At 41.5% G+C, this 26,092-nt stretch overlaps 2 protein-coding genes and 1 long non-coding RNA gene across 5 annotated transcripts in view; 1 reads left to right on the top strand and 2 right to left on the bottom strand.

Annotated features, from left to right (window-relative positions):
- The window catches only part of PGGT1B (protein geranylgeranyltransferase type I subunit beta), a 44,387-nt gene extending 37,160 nt beyond the window's left edge, over positions 1–7,227 (bottom strand). The window contains 2 exon segments of the mRNA XM_049794868.1: positions 1,284–1,402; positions 7,056–7,227. Coding sequence (XP_049650825.1) covers positions 1,284–1,402; positions 7,056–7,210 — 274 coding nt within the window. The 5' untranslated portion in view covers positions 7,211–7,227.
- Positions 7,228–7,309: 82 nt separating this feature from the next.
- On the bottom strand, positions 7,310–17,618 carry CCDC112 (coiled-coil domain containing 112). Of its 3 annotated transcripts, XM_049794855.1 has the most exons (10): positions 17,555–17,618; positions 16,681–16,796; positions 14,793–14,914; positions 12,928–13,017; positions 11,525–11,600; positions 10,544–10,934; positions 9,286–9,696; positions 8,481–8,576; positions 7,675–7,796; positions 7,310–7,574 (listed from the first exon to the last, which is right to left on the bottom strand). In XM_049794855.1, exons 1-10 carry the CDS (start codon positions 17,606–17,608, stop codon positions 7,544–7,546), a joined length of 1,509 nt encoding a protein of 502 aa, XP_049650812.1. In that variant the 5' UTR covers positions 17,609–17,618; the 3' UTR covers positions 7,310–7,543. The 3 variants fall into 3 exon arrangements, with proteins under 3 accessions (XP_049650812.1, XP_049650814.1, XP_049650813.1); XM_049794857.1 differs by lacking the exons at positions 16,681–16,796; positions 17,555–17,618 and adding an exon at positions 15,099–15,184; XM_049794856.1 differs by lacking the exon at positions 7,310–7,574 and having other exon boundaries at positions 7,728–7,796; positions 8,455–8,576.
- On the top strand, positions 7,648–12,929 carry LOC126035858 (uncharacterized). The gene is made up of 4 exons (XR_007505055.1): positions 7,648–7,749; positions 8,411–8,471; positions 10,626–10,818; positions 12,806–12,929. It is a non-coding gene; the product is annotated as an uncharacterized LOC126035858 (long non-coding RNA).
- Positions 17,619–26,092: the final 8,474 nt, after the last annotated feature.

Below are 26,092 nucleotides of genomic sequence, written 5' to 3'. Positions count from 1 at the left end.
AAAACAAAGCAGGTACACCCTGGAAAAATTTTTTTAATGCTATGGGACAGGAACCTTGTCATGATTAAAACATTGCAGGAATAACTATGTGATCCAAACCCCTAATATTCTATAATCTGTCCTGGAATACAACACAAGAAAAAACAAATCTATTAGAACTAAAGCCTGGGGTGGATATGATGGTTTGTAAGTCTCCAGAATAAGAAAAGGTATCTTTTTATCTGTAAAGATCAAGCATCAACAATCTTGACTTCTATATGCTTACTTCATAAAAATGCTTTTATTTCATAAAATTGCTTTTAGGGAAGAGACCTAATTTGTAGTATATAATTAGACTAGATATTATAAGGAAACACACAATTTTCTTTCTACAACCATCCAACATACAAAGTACATGTTCATGATTTTACAGACAGACACCTGGAATCACCTTTTCTCTAGAAACTAGCCTGGAGCTATTCCCACACCAGCACTTAACATGCCAGCACCTCCTGTCATAAAGCAGCAGTGCCTTGCCCACATCCCCCTCCCTCCTACCCCCTCTACTGCTATTAGCCATTCACCTGTGCTGCCACAGAAAAAATTACTCATATCAACCACCCCACAGACATAGCACCTCCCTGACTTCTGTCAAGTCACCAGGAAAGGGACACTTCCTGTGTGCTCCCTCTCCAGCCTGGATTTGCTATGCACCTTCCAAGATGAGGAAAGCCAGGATGCTGTGACAGCATTACTGCTTCTAAAAAACTTAGGTAAATTTAACCTTCACAGATCTAAGGAACAGATTTTTCATTTTAAAGCAGGAAGTGTGTTTATCATTTTTGCTTCTTAATCTTACACCTCCCATTTTCCAAAAGCTGTTCCAAATAACCACACCTGTGCTCAGAGCTCCTAGTGTAGCTACAGTTAGCAGAAGTCAATATGATCACTATTAGACTTGTAATACTTATGTGCATTTCTTTTAGAACCAGGTGAAACATTCCTCTGAGATGCTTAAAGGTGCAACTTCATTATACTATTTTATGCTATCTTACCTTCAAATTAATAAACTCATTGCTTCACCTTGTACACATAAAAAAAGCTAAACTAATTATTTCTTCTAGCTTTATTAGAGGGATGTATTTCTAGGATTTGCTTGACACACTATCTGAAATAAATCAGGACAGCATTTCAGGAAGGTCAACCTTGTATCTTATAAAAACTAAGAGCCATTCACTATTCCCCAGGTGAAAAACAAAAGTAAAGATGTTAATATCAATAAAAAAAACTAAAAACTCACTCACTGTCTTCTGTGGGAAGGACCTGCAGGGAATAAATCCATTCTATTATATCATCTTTGTTCACCACATCTAAGGAATCCAACATATCCAGACCAGAGAGCGCGAAAAATGCAATTGTCAACCTAAAAGAAAAAGATAAGACTTACACTTCCCACCATAAATATCATGGGGAAATTAACAAATGGTTGCAGAAACAGAAATATCTACAGATTCTCAGCCTTTGACAGTGGTGCAACACATAGAGCCTAGCTCAGAAAGCATGAAATTTAACTATGGGACCAAATTTTGTTCTTTGTACTGTAAACATTACTCTGTTTCAACAAGCCTTTTCATATAAGCCACCCCTTCTTTTATATAGTAATGATATGCCAATTCAGACATTAACCTACGGGCCTGCTTACCTGAAAAAAACACTACAAAGTAAACTAGGTTATTAACATACAGCACACTAGTTCTCCGTGATGAATTTTTACATGAACAATCCCCTAATTATGCAGTAAGTGCAAGGTAACCCTGAACTACCATAAGCTGTCTCTCATTGTGTCCAAAATCCTATGTCAGATGCTTAGAAGTTAAGTGTCAAACAGCGAGGCTCCCTTTGCAACCAATCGATGTATAAATAGGCACACAGGATGAATTACCATCTAGAGGTACTTATTCCTCATCCTTTGGTATAAAGGAGCCTAGGGGACTAACTTATTTAAACATCTAAAATTAAGCACGTCAAATCCAAGTATCCCACACTGAAGTGGAACAGATAGCATGTTGAATGTCTTTCTTGCCCACAGCTCATTTCCTTCCATAAATGTATGTTACCATACCGTCTTTGAAGTTTTTTTTTTACCTTAAAGCACTGCAGCCACCTAGCTTACAGCATGACTCCTCAAACAGTTGCATTACTTGCTCTGACAGAGCACCAAAGCAACAGCACTGGGTTAGGAACTTGAGAGCTTGCTATGAGAGAAAACGTTCATGTAATTGTAAATTCTGACTGAGATTAAAATTAGCTGGATGTATATTTTGCCACCCACACTTGCATCTGCCTATCCTTCTAGAAATTCTTGTTCTCCTTTCACCAGATAAGATGATGGATTGTGAGACAGCTGCTACACAGGCAGAAACTACACTTTAGTATGCCAAGGAAAACCAAAGGTAATGCCAGCTTTCCTTAGAAGACTAATTTGCAGCTACCTCACAAGCTGGTGAGCAACCTTGGCCATCAGTAGTGGGCACCTCTGAAGTTGAGGAGACAGATGTGGAAGAAGCCTCTACAGCCACTTAATTTCTGCGTGTGGTTCTGCATCAGAGCCACAGTCAGACCAAAGAAAAAATGGTGATGCGAGTCAGCCCAAAACACACCTCCAGAAAAATTCTTCTAATTAAAACACAGAAGCCAAATGATGATGCAGTAGACACTGATCTCAATACAGTGGCACAACCTCAAAGGGTGACATTCCTACCCGTGGGCTGACTGGTTGCTATAGTCATCATATGGCCGTTCACAAGCAGAATTTAAGTCAACAACTTCTACTTCAAAACTGTTATAATCTAGGATTACATAGCACAAGCAGGGGCCACAACTCAGTTGAATAATGTGACTTGTTAAGCTCAGGTTACTTGATTTTACACTATCTTTTATTTTAACCCTTAGCTTTTGCATTGCTTTTCATACCACTCTTACAAACAAAAGGTCTTAATCTATATATAAACTGCTTGGATATTGAACACTAACATTCCCCCTTCAAAAAAACCCTCCATGCAACTCTAAGGTCCTTGCAAAAAAACAAACAAACAAACAAACAAAACCCACTCAAACACAGAATAGCATACAGCTCCATTACTGCAAGTATTCACAACAGAAAGAAAGTCTATACTTACTCTGTTGTTATTGCACTCTAAAATATGTCTCTTCACTATTATTATTATAAATAAAGATTTTGAGTATAGAAAGCCAAAAAAATTTATGTTGCAAACAAAGATATTTCTATGTGGAACAAAAGTATTTTAAGCCCCCTGATGACTAAGAAGTTGTCATTCAAAGTACAAAATTAACACTTCAAGGCTTGTATCAACTTTTGCCATTGATCAGATCTGTGTAACCCAAGATCTGACTCTGGATAACAACCCACTATTTGAAGCAAAACCACTACTTTTATTAAAAAAAACAAGGAATTTATTGTTCTGCTAAAGTAAATTATTTGTTTGAAACCTTGCGTGTATTTTCTGATTTTCACAAACACTAAGTTTGACAATCTTTTACTGAAACTACTTAAAGACATTTTTAGACTATGTTACCCAGCTAAGCTACTTCCAGTGAGGCACAAACACCACACCAACTTCAGCACTAGAAACTGCTGCAAACTAGGTCCAAAACTGCAAGGCTGTACATACAAGACAGACAATAAATCTCATCTGTACTTAAAAACATGTATATCAGATAAATGAATGTAAAAAGTGGTTTTACATATAGTTAGGTTTCAGTTTACTTATTTAGAGTTGATTCTCTGAGTTAATAGTCCCAGCATGACTAAGGAACAGCCCATACAGTGTGTTGGAATGCACATGTGGCAGGCCCCAACATCTGGCACCGCTGGACACAGACAAGTCCTGACACAGCCGCCTAGATACTGCATCCTTACTTCCACCTCACAGAAACTTAACAGACACATGTTCTAACACTGATAATTTTTAGCAGCACCTTAGCTGACACATACATGAAGTATAAAAACTGTATACACAGCAATTTCCACAGAGGGCTGCCCTTTGAAAGAGAACCCCCAAGTCTGGCATCACTTTTCCTCTCTCTTTTCTTCACGCCTTCTACCACTTTATTTATGGCGTATGTATTAATTTAGGAAGTCAAGCATCAAAGCTTGACAGCCGAAATTTGTTAACTGACCTACCGAAAACTCACAAAACAGGCATCATTTGTCCTGAAGTTCCCCTCAAAGACAAGTAAGTAAGGACATTTCTGATAAATTCAGAGCTCTTCCTCTTCAGGCATGGACAAAGAATACAGTTTCTCAGCATAATTCGGAAAGCATGTGAAGTGACTGATTTGAGAAACTGAATAAGAATGCTACAAAAAGCACCATGCAGTACCACAATGTGAAAGACTTCAGAGACTAGGAGAGTTGGATTCTGCAAAACCTCACAGTACTGACAATCAGTGCATATGGAACACTATCAATCAGATTACTTAAAAACTACTGTTGCTGATGCTCCATGCAGTATCTACAGACAAAAATAATTATGAAGGCTCTGAGGCAATAAGTTGAGTAAAGAATGTGAAATCGATTTTCTTTATTGTACCTACTCCCTTATTGTTTGACAAACTACAGGTTAAGTTAGAATGGACTGGCACTGTGTTGCAAATTTCATCCTCTACCACCCTGCCTGGTGACTAGAAGTGCAGTTATTTCTTGCTGCAGTGCAGTGAACCAAAACCAACTCACTGACAAATGAAAGATTTTTTAATTTTTTTTTTTTTTTACAAGTCTCTCTTTAATTTAGTTGAGTTTCCGCATCTAATTCACCACAGAACCACACAAATGCAGGAACAAGGGATGCAAGGATAATAAAAGGGTAACAGCACTTCTTTCTGCAGCAGTACCAACTCAGGAAGCTTGCTGAACTCAGTAACCTTTAAGTTGTCAAAAGGGCAAACTTAGTACCCTCAAGGTCAAACTGTGGGTGATGCATTTATGGTTCAATCCCCTGCTCAGAATTTGTTAACAGATGTGTACACACATCTGCAGAACACTGATCTAAAAATCAGTATAAGTGAACTGAAAAACCTCCGGCTGAGTAAAAACTTCACAACTTCAAAAAAATGCACGAATTTAGATGCCTTCGACTTTTATTCTAATTGAAGGCTTAGACTGTTCTGATTAGCCAAAAATTAAGGCATCCTGAAATAGTTTCAAATTGACAGTTCCGATTTTTGGAAAACAGTGTTCTTCCAGTTCTGCACAGCCGTTAGGTACAATACACTGGGCTCTGGTTATTTAATGTATTGTGGCTACTATGACCACACATTAAATTTAAGCTCAGGCAGCTCATTAATTTCTCAAGAGTTCTCAAAACAATTAGTGTTATTATTAGCATTATTCAGTAAGATTAGGGAAGAGCCCACGTAAACTAGAGCCTCCATTTCAGCTCAGGGGCAAACTGCAAGAGCTTAGCAATGTAAGTCAGAGAACAGAAATGTCTAGGTTGTCGAGGGCCTCTGGAGATCACCGGTCCCACCTTCTGCAAAACACAGGGCCTTAGATGAGATGACCCAGGACCCTGACAAGCCACGTCTTCAAGGGAGACTTCACCACTTCACTGGGCATCCTATTTGTGGTTAACTGCTCTAACAGTGAAGGGCATTTTTCCTACATCCACACAATTTTCCCTAAAGCAACTCATTCTCATAGCCTCCTGCCCCATCACTGTGGTCCCTTGTGAAGGGCGCACCTCCATCTTTCTCTGTAACTAGCTTCCCGGTAATGGAAGACTGTGATCAGATCCTTTCTCCTCTAGGCTGAACAAACCCCTTTTCTTCAGCCTTTCTCCACATGTCAGTGCAGCTAAGGTTAGCCCTTTGCATTATGATTCTAATACATCTGCGTGTTACTGTAACTTTAATGCCTAGAAAAAGTTAAAGAGTATCACATGCCTAGACTTCCTCTTGCTGTCATTTAAAATAACTGACAAAGTATGCCAAAACATCTGCTAATTCTTAATGGATAAATAATTTACAACTCTGAAACCAAAATTTCTAACCTTCCTTTTGAATATGAAGTTACCTGTTACTCCACACAGGTTGGGGCTACCCATACCAGTCCTTGCATGTTTTTGCCAAGTGTTCCTACTCTCAACTGAAATAAAGCTTGATTTAGGAGAAAGAATTGATCAAAGCCATTAAGCATTCTTCACAGCATGACTTGCAGGAGATTACAAAGTGAAAAGCATCTGATGATTTTATTGGTTGAATAAGATGCTGAACCCTCTACACATCTCCAAGTTTTTATCAAGCACAGCTTGACAATCAAATTATCGATCCTCTTGTGCCGCAGATGTAACAACTACCTTACATGTAAGAATCGGAAATAAATGCATTCCGAAGACATTACAGACACGAATGTCCCTCTAATTCAAAGTGAGGAACATAGCTCACTAGTATTTTAACTCCTACGCTAGCTAACGAAGATTTTAATTACGTCTGTTACATAAACAAGAGTCTTCCGCATGCTGACTTCGAGCTACGAAAGGATTAAGTCATTTACTTTAGAATCAGCTTCTGGGGTGGATTAAAAGAGCAGAGCACGAGAACGAGAACAGATTAAAAGGATCATCAGCAAGTCTTCCCTCGTGGATATCGGGGGCTGCGGCAGACACAGCTCAAGCAAGCACAAACCAAACCCCTACGCCGGCTCCTGTTTCTCGGGACCCGTCTGCCGGCGGGCGGACTTCCAGGGAGCGCCCTCCTTTCGGCCACCGCCGCGCCCGGCCGTGCCGGCGGCCAGCACGGCGCGATTGCTGCACCACCCTGCCCACCGCCGCGGGAGGCGAGGCGAGAAGAGGCGAGGCCCGGCCGGGCAGGCAGCTCTCCCGGAGGGATCTCCCGTCCACGCGGCTGCCCACCGGAGAGGCAAGAGCCGCCGCCTACCCCGAGACGGCGGGGGCGTGCGCCGGGCGAAAGGCGAGTGGGTCCGTCCCGCCTTCCCACCGCCGACCCCGGGGCGGGCAGGCGGCTCGCCCGCAGACCGAGGAGCCCGGCCCCGCTACCTGCTGGTCTCCAGCGAGGAGTAGCGCTCGGGCAGGAGCTGCAGGCAGCGCTGGAAGAAGCGCACATGCCGCTCCCGGAGGAAGTCCAGCCGCTCCGCCTCCCCCGAGGACGACAGCTCCTCCGCCGCCACCGCCGCCGCCGCCTCCGCCTCCATCTTGCCGCTGCCCACGCCCGGCGCGCCCGGACTGCGTCACGCGCGGCGGCCGCCCCGCCCCGCCCCCTCCGCGGCGACGTCACCGGGAGCCGCCGCGCCCGCGCCCCGCGAGAGGGTCGGTGGGCGCGCGTTCCTTCGCTGCCGGCGGGAAACGCGCTTTGAATGCGAAGGGGAACGCACGGAGCCAGTCCGACGGACGGCGCTTCGAACCCCACACTCACAAAATGCAAAGGTAACACACGTCACTGCGTCAAACACATTTTGTGGCAGCCCCGGAGGACTGCTGGCCGCGAAGTCATCATCCTGCGACAGGGACAGGCGGGTGCTGGTCCTCTACAGCCCTTGTCTCCAGACCGGGGTAGCTCTAAAAACAAGGCAAAAAAAAAAAAAAAAAAAAAAGCGTAAAGAGCTCACACATAAACTGTATTTTTGTCATGCCCTGCCTCCGTCGTTCTCGTCCTTACCGACGAGGAACACGTAAAAGCGGCTCTGATGCTGTCACTGCGACCTCTCTTGTGCGTTCCTCCCAGCAGCCCTCGGTAGGTCTGCACAGCCTGGTCAGCTCTCTGGTTACCCGAGTCTCGACCTCGGAGGGAAACAGACAAACAAACAAATTGGTCGTTTTCATTGGCCCTAGAGCGAGTTACATACACTCATTAGGTCTCCATCATGTGGATGGGTGCAGAGTTAAAAAAAAAAAAAAAACAAACCCCCACAAAAAAAACCCCAACAAACCAACACAAAAACAACACACAGCTGGTAGCCCAAAAAAGTCTTTTCCCTCCCCACCATCCCAGAAAATGGGAGAAACATGAAATCAGTAAAATGGGCAACAACTGCTTGCTCTCATTAAATTTTAGTAATTTAAAAGGTTAGAGACTCCAAGAACCCAGACAGCGTTCCCCAAACTCTTCTGAAAGCCAGTTTGCTTATTTAGCTAATGGTAGAAAACCATTTAAATAAAACACACCACCCGTATTGCAGCTCATTTGTATGAGCTGTAGGCTTTACCCAGAATAAGTACTGCTGGGAGTTAAATAAATTCTCTTGTGTCCCCTAACCCCCCCCCCCCCCCTTTTTTTTTTTAAACACAAGAACAACTATGCCTGCTACATTTTTATCTCCTGATAACAAGCATGACTGACTTAATTATTTTTCCTTTATCAACCATTTACATAAGTAAAAATAACTGCTTTTTAGATCAATGTGGAGAAAGGTCATTTGAACAACCAAGCTGCACACACCTCAGATTAAAACAAAGGTAAGCTACCTTCTCTCTTAACTTTGCCAGCCTTTTTTCTTTTTCTCGTTTCTCTACTTCTTTAGCTTGTTTTTGTAGACTCCTTAGCTTCAGTTTATGTAGAACCTGAAACACACGATGAAGGAAAAGCAAACTTTTCTTTGGAAGTAAAACATATGGTATGAAAACATATATGCAGCCTTTTCACAGTTTTTGTTTTGATATTATTTCGTCATAGTACAGAATAAAGCTATACTAGGTAGCTACTTGCTATAGCTTGTCCTGCACAAACAAATGATAATTACGCAGTTTTGAAAAAACATGGATTGTAATAGTTTAACCTCTGTTTATAAAAGTGAACCTTAGTGTGAATGCTGACAATAATAGCAGTTCTCCAGTAATCAGATTTACACTGATATGGTATCTAACTTGATCTTACACATACTGAAACCTGCAGGATATTCAAACATTGCTTTATTTCATATCCACATACAACAATCAGGTCTTCTGACGTTTTCTATAGCATGGAGAGCAAGGCAGCCCAAGCTGGTTTTCCCCAAACATTTTCACATTGAAGTAAATAAAACCACTTCTATATGTAGTAAGAAATATGGGCTTGAATCTTCCTGTAGAACTTAGATAGTGAGGAAAAGGAACATCTTTGTCTAAAAGTTTCATACTGTTTCTTGTATGTAACAGATGCTGTTATTCATAGTGAATCAAAAATAGATTTAATTAATGAAATTTGGATTTTAAAACTGTTTAACAGATACTATTGTAGGAGGAAGTAGGCGAATTTAAAACAACATGCATAAATGGAGATACAATTACGCACATGCTCTTGAAACTTAGTAATTTCTTCTGCAGCAATTCTCTTCCTTTCATTCTTTTCAGCTTCCTCCCTCTTTTCGTTTTCAAGCTTTTCAAGTTCCTCCTTTTCTTTCTTCTGCAAGGTATACCTTTCCAACAGTAACTTCACGTGGCATTGACGCTGGCGTTCTTTTTGCCTTTTCACCTTCTCTTTTTCTAGTTTTAGTTGTGATGCTTTTTCCATTGCAAATGCTATTGCTTTCTGTTTCTTCCATGCTTCAATTGCTGCTTTTTGTCTTTTTCTTTCCTCTGCTTTTTGCTTCTGAGCTTCTTCATGCTGTAGCCATTCTTCCTTGAGCATTTTTCCTGATTTCTCTTTCTCCTTCAAATTTCCTTCTTTTTCTTGCTGCTGCTTTTCTTTCCACTTCTTAATTGACTGCAAGAGAACAGCAGGGGAAAGAAAATAAGGTTTTCATGAAAGTTTTCCACATTCCCATTGATTCAGTCTGATGAAAACATACGCTCCAAGGATACAAAATGCAGATAGGAATTAAAAGTCTACTAAAGGTGGAACCTGCAGCCAAGAAGCAACAATGTCTGCTTTCTCACAGGTTTTGGTTTTTTCGTTTGTTTGTTTTTCCCCTATTTTATGGATCACACATAGCAGGTTAATACATGCCTGCTAAGATTATTTACATTATGCCATTCATATTAACTTTGGGTAGTTATGAATGTTTGTGTAATACGCTTTTTTAATGTGAACATATTTCAGGTCTTAATTTTTTTTTTCTTCAAACTAAAAATTCCACCTACTATTTTACAACACAGTTTTTATGTCAATGTATCTTTTAATATTCAGAGGGATAGTTTTTGAAGTAATCTTAATTCTCTATGTCAGTATGGCATAGGTATATTGCCTATACAGTGGAATAAACTTTCTTAGGGACAGATATAACACTGCAGTTTCAGATAGGATCGCTTACTGATCTGGCATTGGCATCTAACTTGCTGGATCACTGCCATCAAAGGCATTTATTATATACTTTGGCAATACACAGCCCACTTCAGTGCATTGTTAGGTCTACCCTTGCTGGTGATTCTTCAAGACAAAGTATTTCTGGCAAGTTGAGGATGCTGAAGAGTTCAGTTATATATCATCACCTATAACAGAAATCCACCTAGCACTACCACCAGAGACACAAATACAAAAATAAGAAGTGCGTGCATTTTAAAAATAAGTACTTTTTCTTAAAGCTACAAAAGCCCTAGAGGGGTTATTTTACCTCTTTCTTTCTTTTCTGTAAAATTAGAAATTCTTGATACCATTTGTCATGCTGTTCAATATCTTCTTTTGTTCTTCCACAGAGATACTCAAGGGCTTCATCCGCATAAGGTAGCCTTCCTTTGTGTTTTGTCCATACTTTCAGAAAATTTTGATGATCATAATCATCCCAGCCTCCTTGCCGCCCTCCTGTTCGGTGAAGAAATCTTTCAAACTCTACTACTTCTGCAGGTAGATGATTTTCCAGTGTTTTATCAACTGAGACCCTAGCTGACGGTAATTTTGAAACTTTTTCTGTTATTGAACTGCCTAATGCCCACAGTTCCACTTTTCTCTCAAAGACACTGAGCTCATTGATGACAGTTTTTTCCTCCTTCAAAAGCTGTTCATATCTGGAAAGAGAATAAACACTGAAATGTAAGAAAAAAAATCCAGTATTCATTATTCATTCACTGAAAATGAATTTTGGAATTGTTCAATGCCACAAAAAAGCTATTCTTCAAAGATTAAGAACTGAAATCGTAACAGAGATGACAGCATGGTTGTAATGATCCCATAATAAAGCACTACACAGTCAGAATTAAGTTACCTTTTTAGTGAAAGCACAGATTTATGGCACTCAAACAATTAACTCAATCCCCTCCTGACACCAGTAGGGAGAAAGGGAAAAAAACCCCACCCACTTAAAAAAACAATAACAACAAGACTCCCACAATCGCATCTCTTCTGCAGCCTTCCTCCAAAAAGCCTTTTCATAGGCTAAACATTGTTACATTGCATCACTGCAAAAGCTATATAAACAGCCTCTTTAAAAGGCTGTTTATGAAAATTCTAACATTGATAGCCTGAGTTTTGATTTACATACCACAGGAATCACAAGCAAAAGAGTAAATTAAAAGAATAGTTTACTTGATTAATGCAAAGTTTTCATTGTGTTTTATGAAAGCACTTTTTCTTGTAGCTGAAGCATGTATAAACATACATTTGCCTCTGTTCCTCTTTAAAAGCGTTGATTGCATTTTCAACTTCTTCCATCATTTCCTTGAGCTTGTCAACAACTAAAGGAAAAGAAGAAAAGAGTGTATCTCACTTAAGAAGTCTACAGTATCTACCAGTAATTCAGCACTATCCAGAAACGTAGGCACTTGTAGAGGCTTCTGAAACACTTTTATTTCAGCATACAAAAATGCATGCATTTCCATCTCAAACAGCCTTAAAAGACACTCTCATTTATTCAAAAGGTGTGATTTCACAGTGATTTAGCTAACTGGAAGCAGATCCCAGTATAAATGCTTATTTCCATTAAACAAGCCTCAGAGTAACCTTCAACTGATTCACAGAATAAGACGGCCTTGTCCTAAAGCATTTCCACTTTTGTTTTTTTGTAACAATGCAGTTAGCAACTTAAGATTTGAGTGTGCTTCATTTATACCAGGCTTTAGCAATCCTATTTAACCTACAGGTCACTACTTTTACAAAGCTGACAAAGAAACATCAAAGTAAGATTTTATCCTGTACTGTCAGCATGCTGTAGTTCCGATGTGGAGAAAGACAGTAAGACAGCTGTCTAGAGAAGATCTATTTTGCAATGGTAGAAAAAAATTTTAGAATCTGTTTTAAACCAGCATACCATCTCTATGGACACATACTGAGCACATAGTTTAACTAACTTGTCTTTAAAAAACAATAAACTAAATTAGTACAGTTATATCATCTGAAACTCATAGTTCAGCTTTCATGCCTTGTTAGTTCCTGGTATCTTTGCTGACAGCTTAAGAAGATAATGCATTTTTATAGACTAGACACTGAATAAATTAAGGAGATGCATTTTATCTAGCATCAGAGAGCCATCAGCTAGTAGGAGGGCTTCAACCTGAACTCCACACGAGCTGGTAGAGTATCACACAAGAAAGGCACTAAAAGAACCAATTTCCCAAAAGTTTCAAACTCAATGAGTTGTTTCAGCATTTTCTATAGAATATTCCGCCTTACACTTCAAGCCCTGTGGATGGCTAGAAATGAGTCCCTGTAGACCCTACTCTGTGACCTCTTACCAGATGAAAGGGAGCTACATCTAAATGGCACTACAATACTAACTTGCTTTTACATAAGGCAAGGAGGTACATACAGAAAATACCTGGCTTTTAACAGCCTGAAGAAACGAACCCACACCACTTCTAAGACAGGACAAGTTTCTCTGTTTCCACACAGAACTGCATGATCTTTCAACATTTCTTACATTTCTGTATTCTTCCCTTCCCAGATTCCTGGAAAAGCAGACACACTGGAGAAGAAGTATCCCAAGTCTGCAGGAGAATCACAAGCCCAACTACGCAAGAAACCTGTCTACAGACAAAACAGTTTTTAAATGTCATCACAACTTACATTCTGGTGTAGGCTTCACATCTTTTAATTGCTGCTGAAGTCTCTTCACGTTATTTTGTATTTTTGATAGCTGCTGCAGGATTTTAGCTTCTGTTAAACAAAATAACAGAACTTGTTAAACAAAATAACTATCAGTTAGAGTTCCAACGGTTTCTTTGTGCATTAAATTCAATACAATAACAAGAGCAATGAAGTGTCCGAAATAACTGTGGATTTCATCTAAGCAGGAACACAAATTCTGTTTGATCATAAGAAACTGCCATAATACTAAGCATGACTGTAACTGCATGTAGTTGACTGCATGGGCCATGTATCTCCCCACACAGTGTCAACAGATTTTAAAATTAGTAGCTCCTATTTCTAAAGGGGTCAAAAGGATAGTCATATCTAGATTAAATCAGTTGATTGTTTGTTTTTTTCCCGCTCAAACCTTTTATCAGGTAACTGGAGTTTGGAGAATACTGCCTATGCAGATGACACCTGCTCCAGAATTTTGAGGGAGACTCTGACCTAGGCCTCAAAACACTCAGCAGTTAAGAGAAAACAAACATGGAAAGCGTATGTGAATGTACTACTTCAGTGTAGTTAACTGACATAGAATAAGTGGTTTTGTGTACTCCAAGCATGCATACACTTATTTGTTTTGTTACCACTTGGCTCCTTGTGAGTCCATAAATACAATACTGATGAGGATGAAGTTCTGGATACATCTTAGGTACTAAGGAGCTGTATCTTCTATACTAAAAGATTTGGTTTAAGGAAGGGATAACAGAGTCCAAAACCTAAATGTAACAAAAAGTAGCTAAGACATGACCCTAGAGATTCCTGCTGAGACCACAGAAAATGTAAAAGCACACAGATCATGCTGAAAGACCTGAACATAGTAAGTGGGAGGTCTGGGGGTTCTCATACACACCCTAAATGATCATACTACAAGACTCCTTCACATCTCACATGTAGTGCCTTACACCTCTCATCTTTGTCCTCTTTATTATCTCACAACAGTATCTCCACCCATACTTCCATGCTCCCTTCCTACCCTGGAAAGTTTTCTGAACTTTTTAGTTTAGTCGTTCCTCAGAAATATTTACATTTCTTAAGGATTGCAAGATGTAAAGGATATGATAAATTTCCTTAATTAAAACACAGACATTAAAACACATCCAAATTTGTAAGGTAAGCGTATTTTTAGTTGTCTCTACATGTCCTTTCCCTTCTTCAACTTAGTGATCTTCTGTATCAGAAGTCATAGCATGATTCATTTGATTACTTTTGAAAAAATCTAGGTACTGTGACCAGGGAGTCACTTTTTCCCCCCTGAAGTAATTAATTAGTCCATAAGTGGAACAGATATTGTAGGACAGACTGTGTACCATCTCACACCACTATTTAGACTATGAATATTCATTACCCACAAATTTTAAAAATGCAAACACAGAACTCTTTAAAAGTATATTTAAAGGCAGCGATCAGTCTGAGAAAACTTATGTTGCAGTTAAGTATATATTTATTGTACCTCAGCTAGACTACATTAGATTTTGCAATACATGCACAAAATTGATTCCAAGTTTCTAGAACAGTAACTTTCCTCTGAAGTTGTTGCGGATGGTATCTGATACATTCAAGATTAAAAGAAAACAGTTAATAACACAGAAAGCCCCAAATGTTTATGCTTCTGAATTTTGCAAGTGAATTGTGCAAGTCTTCTTTACAAACAGTAGACATGGTGAAATACCACACTTTTATCAGCATCTACCTTCCACATGAACTAATCTCTCTGTACTACTGATTATTAAAGCATTTAAACAAACAGTAGAGGAAAAAAAAACCCAAAGCAAACAAACCCCCCCCAAACCACCACTTACTTTCAGTTTTCCTGCTGACAGTCATGCTACGTTCCAGTTCCTCTAGTGTGCTGTATTCTACCCTGAAATCACTCTTCCTATTGTAAAGAAGTCCAGTTTTCTCTTTTTCTATATTTGCAAGCCTGCAAAAAAAAAAAGGTTACCACACTGAGTAAGACATGAATACTTCACAAAGCCCTAAGGTTTTCCAATGGTAGTATCCAGCAGAGGCTGTGTCACCAGGACTGTCAGATTTTATACAAATCACTAGTTTGCTCCTACAGCTGTTTTCAAGGAAAATCTTTCTGCAGTTGTAAAACTACACACCAAAGTAACCCAAGAACTTGAACAAGAGAAAGAAGTTAACACGGAAATTACGTCGCTGACAGGCAGTGGCTCACACATGAAATGGCCTGAAATTTTATCTGTATGCTCACTAGCAGGAAGCCTCATGCAAATTTTCATTGGAAAGCGCACAGACAGGCACAGGCTGCATTAACGCAGCTGCACACATAGATGGAGCCCCAGCACAGACAAAACAAGAACATTCCCTCAGTCTTAACACCAGTAACAGTACTACAGCAAATGAAGATTCAAATTCATTAGCATTTAAATAACTTAAGATACTAAAGCTGCTACCTTACTTACTATGTATAGTACAGAGAGCTATAGGTGACTTCTGCTTTCCTACTAAGATCAGAAGCTTTAGAGTACAACTCAGAGTGGGATGTGCTTTGCCTTACTACAACCAGGCAATATACTATGGTGTGACCTAGAGAAAAAGCACATGCAAAAGGACTGCAGATACTGAGCATATCGGTGAGGTTTGGTGCCAGCACATTAGAAATCAGAACAGCAGGACACTGGTGCCACAGAGAACAGAAATACCTGGTAGGATTCCCAACATTAAGCAACACTACCAACAGCCCCAGAAACTCGTCAGTAGCAGCTTCATTCTTCAGCAGACTATTGCTGCTACGTGGTTCAAACCCCTATATGGTACAGTTTATGGTCCACAGTTTAAATGTTTTGCTGTCCACTGGAGTTCCCAGACCAGACCCAAGTACTAATCTCCCCACACAGTGCACTAGAAGCCTTCAGAGCACAACTGCGGAAGGACAATGTGCTGTAGTTAAATGACATGCCTTGTTTGAAGTTGCTTGGGAACATTTACATTACCCAGTATTCAACTTTCGAGCCATAACCCAGGATCCAGGATAACCAAGAAAGAGCTGCTTCAGTCAGTCAGCGCGGAACACTGCTGTGACACTTAAGTGTCACTGTTCTTTCAGGATTCACAACTACAAACCCTTCCTTCAGCCAGGTGGCTATGTCAGCTCTTCCTCATAAAAGTCATCCATTCAAGAACAAAACTCCCTGTTTTTTCAGCTGCCAGTGTAGTTGTTACAGGACTTACTCAAGATGTGGTGAAACAGATTTAAATCACTTCTGTGCCTGAGCTGTCTTGAACCCCCATTTTCCAAAGCAGTGGCCTAGATACTCTAGATGAAGTGCTTTCAGTCTTCTCCGAGTAAGCTGTTGTAATGCTGCTGCAACTCCCCTTTTGTTGGTATGTCTTAAGGGCTTTATGTCCTTAGAAGGGTAAGCACAGCCGAGTAGGAAAACTGAGAATTCAATTATGCCACGTGCACTTTCTTTTTTGTGTGTCTAACACAGCAATAGCTTACTAAAGAAAATGACTGACTGAAGTCCAAATGGTAATTAGAACAACAGGGCATTTTGGAGCTCATGAGCCTATCCCGAACTACTGTAACAGCCACAATAATCTGCCTGAGCTCCTAAAAAGAAAATCTTAGCCTAAAGGTTTTGTTACCATAAATTCTCACCTTGAGTTATGTTACCTCCAGAACAGCATGAAAATATACTTATGATGAAGCGTTTAACTTACTGAGTTTTTAGCTTTTCTGCAGTCCTTACGAATTCAACTTTCTTAGCTTGTTCAGCTCTCATCTTCCAGTTCTGAAATTGTTGACCAGCACCTGCAGTACTGGAACAGCTGTCATTCTGTACATAACAAAACCAAATATTATTCAAAACCAATTGTTTTTTAAATGCTTATTGGTTATTTTTAAGCAGACAACACCACAGTGCAGAATAACAGCATTACTTCAGTTTTATACTAGTGCAATTCAACTAATTTTAAGTCACACAGGTATAAAACTGGAGCGATGGCAAGCTGATGACTGTATACAAAACCACATTCTTCAGCGGAAAAATGGAAAGACTGCAACACCAGCTTGCTTTAAGAGAGGCTGCTCACCACACTGCAACACTCAATCCAGGCAACTGCCTTGCCTCTCATGGCGGTAAGTCTCTGACGGGTCTGAGTAACTACCCACCTGACTACAAGCATGTAGTCTACACTACGCAGATTACCCCCATTTCATCTTGTTCAAGAAAAGCACTAGCTTAATGTCTCTAACCTGCTTAATAACGCTCGCAAATTGCCAACTCCAATTCACAGCAGCAACCCTGGACATCCTTAACACAACCACTGCTAGGAATGCAGTTAATGAAACCGCCTGCTCAGGTCACGAAGCTACCATTTTGAGGCCAGCCCGCCAAACCCGCACTGCTTCCTACAGGTTTCTTTTTAACGTCTATCCCTGCACCTTCTATAAGGCTGGAACTCCTCAGCCGCCGCCGCCGCCGCCGCCTCCCGGCGGGCCCGCAGAGAGGGGCTCCCCCCGGCCGGCGGGAAAGAAAGGCCGGCGGGGTGGACGGCGGCTCCGCGGCGCGGCAAGACGAGACGAGCCCTTTACCTGTTCCTGCCCGGCGGCGGCCGCCGCAGCGACTGCCATCGCTAGAGCAGCCATTTTGACGGCGGCCGCGACTGCCGCGCCGCCCCGCCGGCGGCGCTGAGGGGCGGCCCGCGCCCCGCCCCGCCCCGCCGCGCCCCGGCGGCGTGAGGCGCCCGAAGCTGCTGGGATTTCGGCAGAGCGCCGGCGGGGGTCGGGGGGTCTGCCCCGTGTTGTCCGAACCGAACGGTGCGTGCGAGAGACGTGCCGCCGCCTTGAGGGGGAAGGTGCGCTCCAGAGTGCCCGCAGCCGCGCGGTCGAGGTGGCGAGCGTTTGGAGAAGGCGGCGGCCTCCAAGGCCGCAGTCTCTTCTCCGGTGGTGTTGGAGCCCCCTGAGTTGTCGTGAAGAGCTGGGGCCGTGGGCTGGGCGTCGCAAGGTGGTGTCCTGTCAGAGCGACGTGCTGAAGACCCGCTGGACAGCCCTGGCCTGGCCTGTGGGGCTGTTCAGGAATCCCGTACGTGGAGATCTATCAAACAGCATGGCAGCAGGTGGTGCTTGCTGTAGGGTAGCACTGTGTCGGGCTCTTCTCTCAGTGGCTGGTGTTAATTGGGAAGAGCCACGCGTGGTTGTGATTTGACCATGACTGGTTAGCTGTCTTGCATCTACGACTGAACACTTGTTTCTCCTTTCTTAACTCATGGAGGGCGCTTGTTAACTGGCTCAGGTTTCGTTTATGTTAGGACACAAGGTTTTGTATTGATCGCTTCCTTCAGGAAGACCAGAATATATCCTCATTACCCTGACAGAAAATTAAAAGAGTTTTGCATTACTCAATACATTTTTGGGACTCTCAAGATCTTGTTTTTCACTCACATATACCAATCAAAGTTTTAATGAGTAGCCAATTAACATTTCTGCAGAATAGAAATAATCTATTCATGTAGTGGCTTTGCTAGCTAAAGAGATTTTACAAACTGGTGTTTTCCCAGCTGCAGAACACAAAAGCATTCACAGATGCTAACCAAATGGCCTAAGCTGAAGACATTTTATTGCCTAATTGATGTTTTTAAGAGCACTTTCCTGATATATTTTTCCTCTTCATGCTTTATGGCTGCACTTACACTTGATTTCTTTGTATTTGCTGAATAAGTGTTAACAAGTAAAGGAGAACATTTCAAAACCTGAGAACAGTCATCAGCATAAATTAAGGAGGATTGTTCTCACAGATTGCTACCTGAAATGGCTTGTAAAAGTATTCTCTCCACAGCAGCGTTTCAAAATCTTCTTTGTCTTGTCCTTCACTATCAGAGGTAAGAGAAAAAAGTGTGTCTTCTAAAACTTGTTTGTATTTGCTCTCTTTTGGTGACTGTCAGCCCTTCCAAGGTTTCTTTTACAAGGATCAGCAAACTGGTAACTGGTCAGGGATTACTCCACAGCAAGCACCTGTTTTCAGCAAGCATTTTAACAAGGTCGCTCCGGTCATGGTGTAATTCAGATACTGTTCAGTAGTTTACCAAATTCTGGATGGTCAGTCTATATTATTGTTTGCCACACATTTTACTCATGAGTTACTCAGAATCCTGAGGACTTTAGAAAGATGCCATAGAAACCATGTGCAGAGATATTTCAGGTATTGGAGCAGAGCTTGGCTTTGCAAGTTCTTTGCTAGCACCAGGGAGGGTCAGGCATCAAGGTGTGATGCTGATATAAAGATGAACCCTGGCTTTCAGCTGGGCCAGGACATTATTTCATTCCTTCTAAGAAGCATGATGCATCTAAGCCAGGATATGCCTGTGGTGGGTTGGCCTTGGCTGGCCACCAGGTGCCTACCAAGCTGCTTTATCACTCTCCCTCCTCCGAAGGACAGGGGGAGAAAATAAGATGAAAAACTCATGGGTCAGTAAAGGCAATTTAATGAGTAAAAGCAAAGTCTGCGTTCGGAAGCAAAAGAAAGCAAAATTATTTATTCTCTACTTACCATTAGCAGATGATGTCCAGCCACTTCCTGGGAAGTACAGCCCCAGTACACACAGCGGTTGCTGTCAAAGACAAACACCTTAATAACAAATGCCCCACCCCCAACCCCTGGCCTTTTCTCTTAGCTATTATTGCTGAGCACGACATCGTATGGTATGGAATATGCGTTTGGTCAGTTTGGATCAGCTGTCCTGGCTGTGTCCCCTCCCAGCCTCTTACCCACTCCTAGCCCACTGGGCCTTTGGGGAGGATGTTGGAGAGACAGCCGTCATGTTGTGTGAGCACTGATCAGCAGTAGCCCAAACGCTGGCATGTTGTCAGCACCTTTCTAGCTACAAACACAAAGCACAGCTCTATGTGGGCTGCAGTGGGGAAAGTTAACTCCATCCCAGCCAGACCCAATACAATGCCACAACTCTTGGGTGGCCTCTGTGTCCTTTTTGTAAACAGGTAATCTAGATCCAGAAGAAATGAGCTAGATAATTACGTAAGGTAAATATATCCTGACCTCTCTCACACTCTCTCAGCTTGGTTTGGTGTTTGAGGTTAGCAAATCCCTGACTTCTGTGTATGTTTTGCTTCATAAAAGCTTTCAAGATTTTGCACAGAAATAAAGCATGGAAATACACCAAGAAAAAAATCAAACTGTTAAAATTTAAAGGAACTGGGTATACACAGAACAAAAAAGCCCAAGTAACAGAAAAAAACCTGTTAGCCTGGAAGATATGATGCTGGCAATCAAAGATTTGATCACAGCCACTTACCTTTATGGAGCAGGCCTCATGTGTCACAGTATCGGTTCACCATTTTCCTGAAATCCTTCAAGCCAAATAGAGAAAAAGGACTGCAAGGTAACATTCCATTCCCATCCATGAGATCCTTGAGGAAACTGCCTATCTTACAAGGATGCATAAGCATCCACTCACTGGATGCAGATCCCCAGAAGAAAGACTTTCCTAAGTCAATATTTCTCTTCAAAATGGTGTTGTTGGGTTTTTTTGGTTTTTGTTTTTTTTAACTGGTGCCTTATCTCTGAGTCCTCAACAAGAATGCATTAGGGGAGTTGTAAAGTGTCAAGCAGAAAAGACAGCCTGTGTTAGAGAAGCAAACTGGAAGGAGTTTAAAAGAGAAAGAACAAACTAATGATCAGAAAACCAAAGCCTTTAACCCTATGGGTACAACTATCCACTTGTGAAGGCATTCATAAAAAATTGTCTAGTTATCCTAGACTATAAAAGCACCCAGCTGCTGCTAACAGCATGGGCTTTCCCTGTATTTTCATTTCTGAAAAAAAATGTCTCCACTCTACTCTATGCTCAGACTCACAGGTCAGAATTAAACCAACTCAGGGCATCAGCCAGATTATGAAAAAAAAACCATAGATGCAGGTGCAAAAAAAGCTATTACAGGTACATGGCTGGTATGTGCTTATTCTGGGGTGCTGTAATAACGCACTCTGGGGGGCGATAAGCAGAGTAGGGAGAGCACCTGATAGGTACACCAGCAGTAAGTGCAGTAGTGCAGATGTGGGCAGGGGTGGTACAGTTCTGCACTGTGAAGGCAGGCTGCTTTTATCTCTTTAGTTTTTGTCCACCAGGTGTCACCTGAGAAGCACCTGATAGCTACTACAGGCATAGCTTTTGTATTTTTTTCTTTCTAGAAACCAACAGCAAGCTTTTACTGTCTGTAAGCAACACATCCTGCATTCAGCCTTTTGGCTGTCTCTATCCCTCCTTACAGGATGATCTGATCTGGCCCCGTACTGGCACCATCAGCTCCCCTTCGTTTGATGAGGACAGAGTGATTAGTACCCGTGGGAAACACAGGAGAGAGTGGTCATCACTTCTTCCTGCGAGCCCTGTCCTGGAGTGCTAGCAGACCTGGCAGCCTGGACACACAAAGGTTTGTTGTTCTGGAGCCACAGCCCAGTGTTGGTGTCCCCCAGTACCTTTTCCTGCCAGTGCCTAACTTGCCCCAGAAGTTGAGGAGCTCCAGACTAGACAGTGGCAGTATAGTAGATCCCGTTTCTGTTCCCCACATGAGTGCCTATTCTGCTCATCCTAACTCATTTTTGCATAAAGCTTTGCTTTAGGTAGAAGGAACTTTGCATGGTGTCATGATGGCAAGGAACGGTGGCTTGGCTTTCATGTTTTGTTCTGTGTAGAAGGAATCTCCAAAGCAGCTAAAAGCACAAGATACAGAAAGAGGCCTAGAGTCAGTAGCTTAGTTTTAGTAAATGTTTGTAGGAGAATATAGATGGTAGGATTAAAAACCCCTGTATTTATAATGTCCACAGAAATATCTGCTCATCTAAACTACCAGTTCCTTTCCTTTCTGTAAAACACAGTCTGTATCTTTCAAGAAAATAGACCTTTATTTGAACCCCAATTGAAGTCTAGATTTCACGCTAAAAGTGAAGTGGAAGACCAAAAGGGAAATGAAAAAACCTGAACAAATCCACGTGACAAATCCAAGGTCCCAAATGAACAGGAGCACATCATTTTACTGTTCTTCACTCTCTCCTGATTTATAACTGTGTAATGACAACTGAATCTGATCTCTTACTAATATGTCCTATTCCTTCCTTTTTTCATCCAATTCGTTCCTTCTTTTTTTCCACTCTCTAGGATTTCCTCATCATTGCCAATTCTTGGCTCTTCTGTAATTCTCTCCTTCTTCATCTCCCTTTCCTGATACAAAAGGAAGAAGAAAATGTTCCTGCAACTATACTTGAAACACACAAAAAGAGATAGCAGGCATGCCAGTAGAACACAGAGTGATAGTCCTAAGTTCAAGTCCCAATCTTGCAAAATACCTTCCTTCTTAGATCCTGCAAGCAGAGGACAGAAATGTGCTCTGGCAAAATTACAGGAAGTTTTAGGCTTGGCGAAACCTCAACACAGCAAAAAGTTGGATTCTCTCCCCAGTACACATTTGTATATTCAATCAACAACCTTAGCAGCTGCTTGTGTTTGAAACTGGCACACTGCATAGGTCACACTACTGACAGCATCAGTCATGCTGGGGCTTCAAGACCTTACTCAGCAGCTGTCTCTGCCACTTCTTTTTCATGGTGAGTTTTTAATTTATCAGCTCCTAAGCTACTCTTCTGCAACTACTTTTCTGCAACTGGTTATTAATTCAGTCAAGTGTGCTGAACTTTCTTAGGGCCTTTCATTGGCCTTTTCTGTGGCTTCTGCAAAAAATTGGCTGCCTACTTCAGGCTGTTGAGAGCTTTTCTTCTTCCTGTCACATAAAGGCCAAGAGTCTACTAACTCAAGTCACTCTCAGCAGCACTCCCCAAAATCCCAAATAAGTCAGAGGCAGATAAATGAGAATGCATTACCAACATTATGAAGGTTGTCTAGGGAAGTGTGCCCTGCAGAAAAGAGAGTGTTTCCTAGGAGAGTGGCTGGCTGGCAAAGCTGACCTGTACTAGGAGCAAGTGCAAGGATATTTGTGTGCAAACGCGAAGCTGCCATACACAGATGAAGAGAATCACTTGGTCTGTCACAAGTGTATGGCCTGGTGTTGCTACAGCTGGAAGTGTTTAAGAGTTTTGGCACTGATTTCATAATGGGCACATTAAAGCTCTAAATTTTTATGATTACTTCTATTTTTCTCAGTTCTAGTCTCTACAGCTCTCTATGGTAGCTATGAGAGTTACATGATTAAATTAGTAATCAGAATTAAATTTTTAATCAGAATTTAAAAGCTACATTTTAGAATGTTGTACTTCTACATTTTTGATTTGTAGTTACTGTAAGTCCTTATGCTTAAGCAGCTAACTGAGCGTGTGTGTGACTTGGGACTGTAACTGTATAACCAGTACAGCAACACACATATGTCAATCACAGTCACAGTTTTCACCTCCTTTATTCTGGATATGTGGCTGAAAGATGCAAGACACCCTCACTGCTAGTTAATATGGAAGCAAATCTTTGTAGTTTTAAAAGAGAAAACATTAACGAAAAGTCCATTCACAGCAAAAAAGTCATATTGTCCAAATTCAGATTAAAAAATAAATTTGAAATGGTGACAACAACTACTATTTTCATGGCCACCATAAAGCTATTCCAATTTCACAGATTATTGCAGATTTCAGTAGCACAAAGTTAAACATTGGGGGTTTCAAAGATCTGCTCTTTTAACGAAAAGAAGCAGTTGGCTAGCAGGTTTTATTTACATTCACTGAGTGTTCTTTGACCAACACCCATTTGTCAAAGAGAAGCACCTTCCAGACCATATTAAACATTGCCTCTAATTTCACACCTGGCCTCAGAACAGTTTACTGTAAAACATGACATTATCTGTGCAAGAATATACCTGTCTGTGCCCATATTAGGTCAAATAAGTGTTTTGGCAAAAGAGGCAGTAAATTTTTGTGGGTATAAGATAGGATCTTGGTACTATTTTAGAGGAAAGGATGTGGTGAAGACCCTCAACACAGTGTCCCCTTCCCTTGATCTTCCATGCAATCTCTCATGTGGAGCATGCAGTCTCAAAGTTGTGTGACACTGGGATAAGTACTCCTGGTTTCTGCCCTGACCGAACATTAGCCCCAGTGAAGCCAGTAGGAATGTTGCCGTGGGAACAAGTTGACATGAACACCATTTGTGTCTAACTTGATGCTTTTTGCTAAGGTTTTAGACGAGTTTTCCAGGCTTGTAACACTGCCTTCAGGTTTTAGGACTTCTTGTGTCCAGGTCTCAACCACAAATACTATTGAAGCAGCATTCACAAGCAGTGTGAGAGGAAACAGAGAGCTCAGGATGCTTTAAGGCCCTTGGTTTACATTATTGCCTTGATTTTTCATCTTCCTGGATTTTAAAACAATATTTAGAGCCAGAGAAGCCCCAGTGGAAAAACTTAAGAAGCAGAAGCAGATGAGACAACAGGGCAAGGAGAGACTACCTGTTACATATGTGAGGACTGATCTGGTAGCCTGCATACTGTTCCTACAAAACTCTGCCTCTCTATGTCACCAGTCCTGTGGTTCTCAGCATAGCTGCAGGAAGCTGAGGCTGTGATGGGAACCTGAAAAATACTCTGTGTAGATGATTCGCAGATGTGTTTGAAGACAATGATTTCTTATATATTTGGCCAGCAAGAAGCATAAAGTGACAAGGATTTTTTTTTTTTGTTTCCCTGGATTGGTACTACTGCATAACTACCTTAGAAGGATCACATGGCCATTATTGATTTCTGTCTGCAGTAGATAGGAATTAGAAAAGGTTTGAAATGAGCCAAAGGTGAAAATTAATCCAAGGAACATTAGTAGTACTCTTCTGTTGGAAACCTTCAATGTCAGACAGGTGGTGTGCTAACAGGGATTAAAAATACTATAATCAGTAAGTATTCCAGGGCCAAACTGTGATCAGTAATTAGGTTATGTCCTTATATTTTTTATTCTTTCCTATTTGGGTTTTTTGCTTTTCATGGGATATCAGATTTTTGTCCCTTTCAAAGTAGAAAATGAAAGCAGGGTACTTTTGATTAGTCCCTGCCTGTTGGCAGAATGGCAAAATATTAAGCTGTTATTTTCAGTGGAAATGAATGGGCTATCAAGACGGATAAAACACTGTCATCTGCATGTAGGTAAAAAAATATTTTTGCATGTATAATGTGATATCAAATGTGCAAGGCACTGGAGATGGCTGGAGTGGAATAACTCACAGTGGATGCATGTCGATGCAGTGGGCCTGGAACGGTGACAGGGGTTCAGAGGTTGTCACTCCTGCCTCCAGCACAGCTGCCTGGGGGACCTGAGGGAAGTTGCAAAGGCACCACCCGTCCCTACAATGGAACATGCAAGCCAGTGTGTAGTGCTTGAGGAGCTTGTGTGGATAGTGCTGCAGCATTGCCACGCACCATAGGAATGAATGACAGTGTTGAGAATTGCACGTCAGCATTCGGTTAACCGTTCACTTTGCAGCGCACAAGATCAAATTAATAGTCACATCTGCATTTGTACTTGTGCTGCTGTTAGCCATACCTCTAAAAACCCCATGCAAACATATGTAGAATGTGCGTATAGTATCCTATGCTTGGTAGGTAACGTGGACTGCAAGCCTGCAGGTCACAGCAGCTCTTAGATAATCCACAGAAATATGTTTGGCTGTGAAAAACAACATTGTGGGGCACAACAGAGAAGTGAGGTATTCTTGCTTTCCCCTCACAAACAAGCTCTTGTACCGGGCTGTTCCATGCTTCAGGCAGTTGATAAGGAAATGCAGGATATCCTAAAACAAGCTTTGTCCCTTAGTGAAGTGTGTAAGTAAGGGTAATGCTGCTAATTACACCTGTGAGACGAAATAGCCTGCCGTACATACTTTTGGAGGATGAGAGGTGTGAGGAAGGTGAGAGGCCTGGCTTTATGTTACAGAGCTCTCTGACAGGTCAGGGAAAAATATGTAGTGCAGTATATTGCATAGTTCCAGAATAATACAAACAGGCGGGACTGTTAGTGGGGGAATTTGCGAGGATAATTCATCAGCAGACAGCCCAGTATAATTACATGGGTTTAGCTGTGTATGAGCATGGACCAAAATCTAAAGGTCAAGGTGAGATTGCAAGTGGTTTAAA

The sequence above is a fragment of the Accipiter gentilis genome, chromosome Z (assembly GCF_929443795.1).
Source record: "Accipiter gentilis chromosome Z, bAccGen1.1, whole genome shotgun sequence".
Taxonomy (NCBI): domain Eukaryota; kingdom Metazoa; phylum Chordata; class Aves; order Accipitriformes; family Accipitridae; genus Astur; species Astur gentilis.
This window is presented reverse-complemented; position numbering and strand designations above follow the sequence as displayed.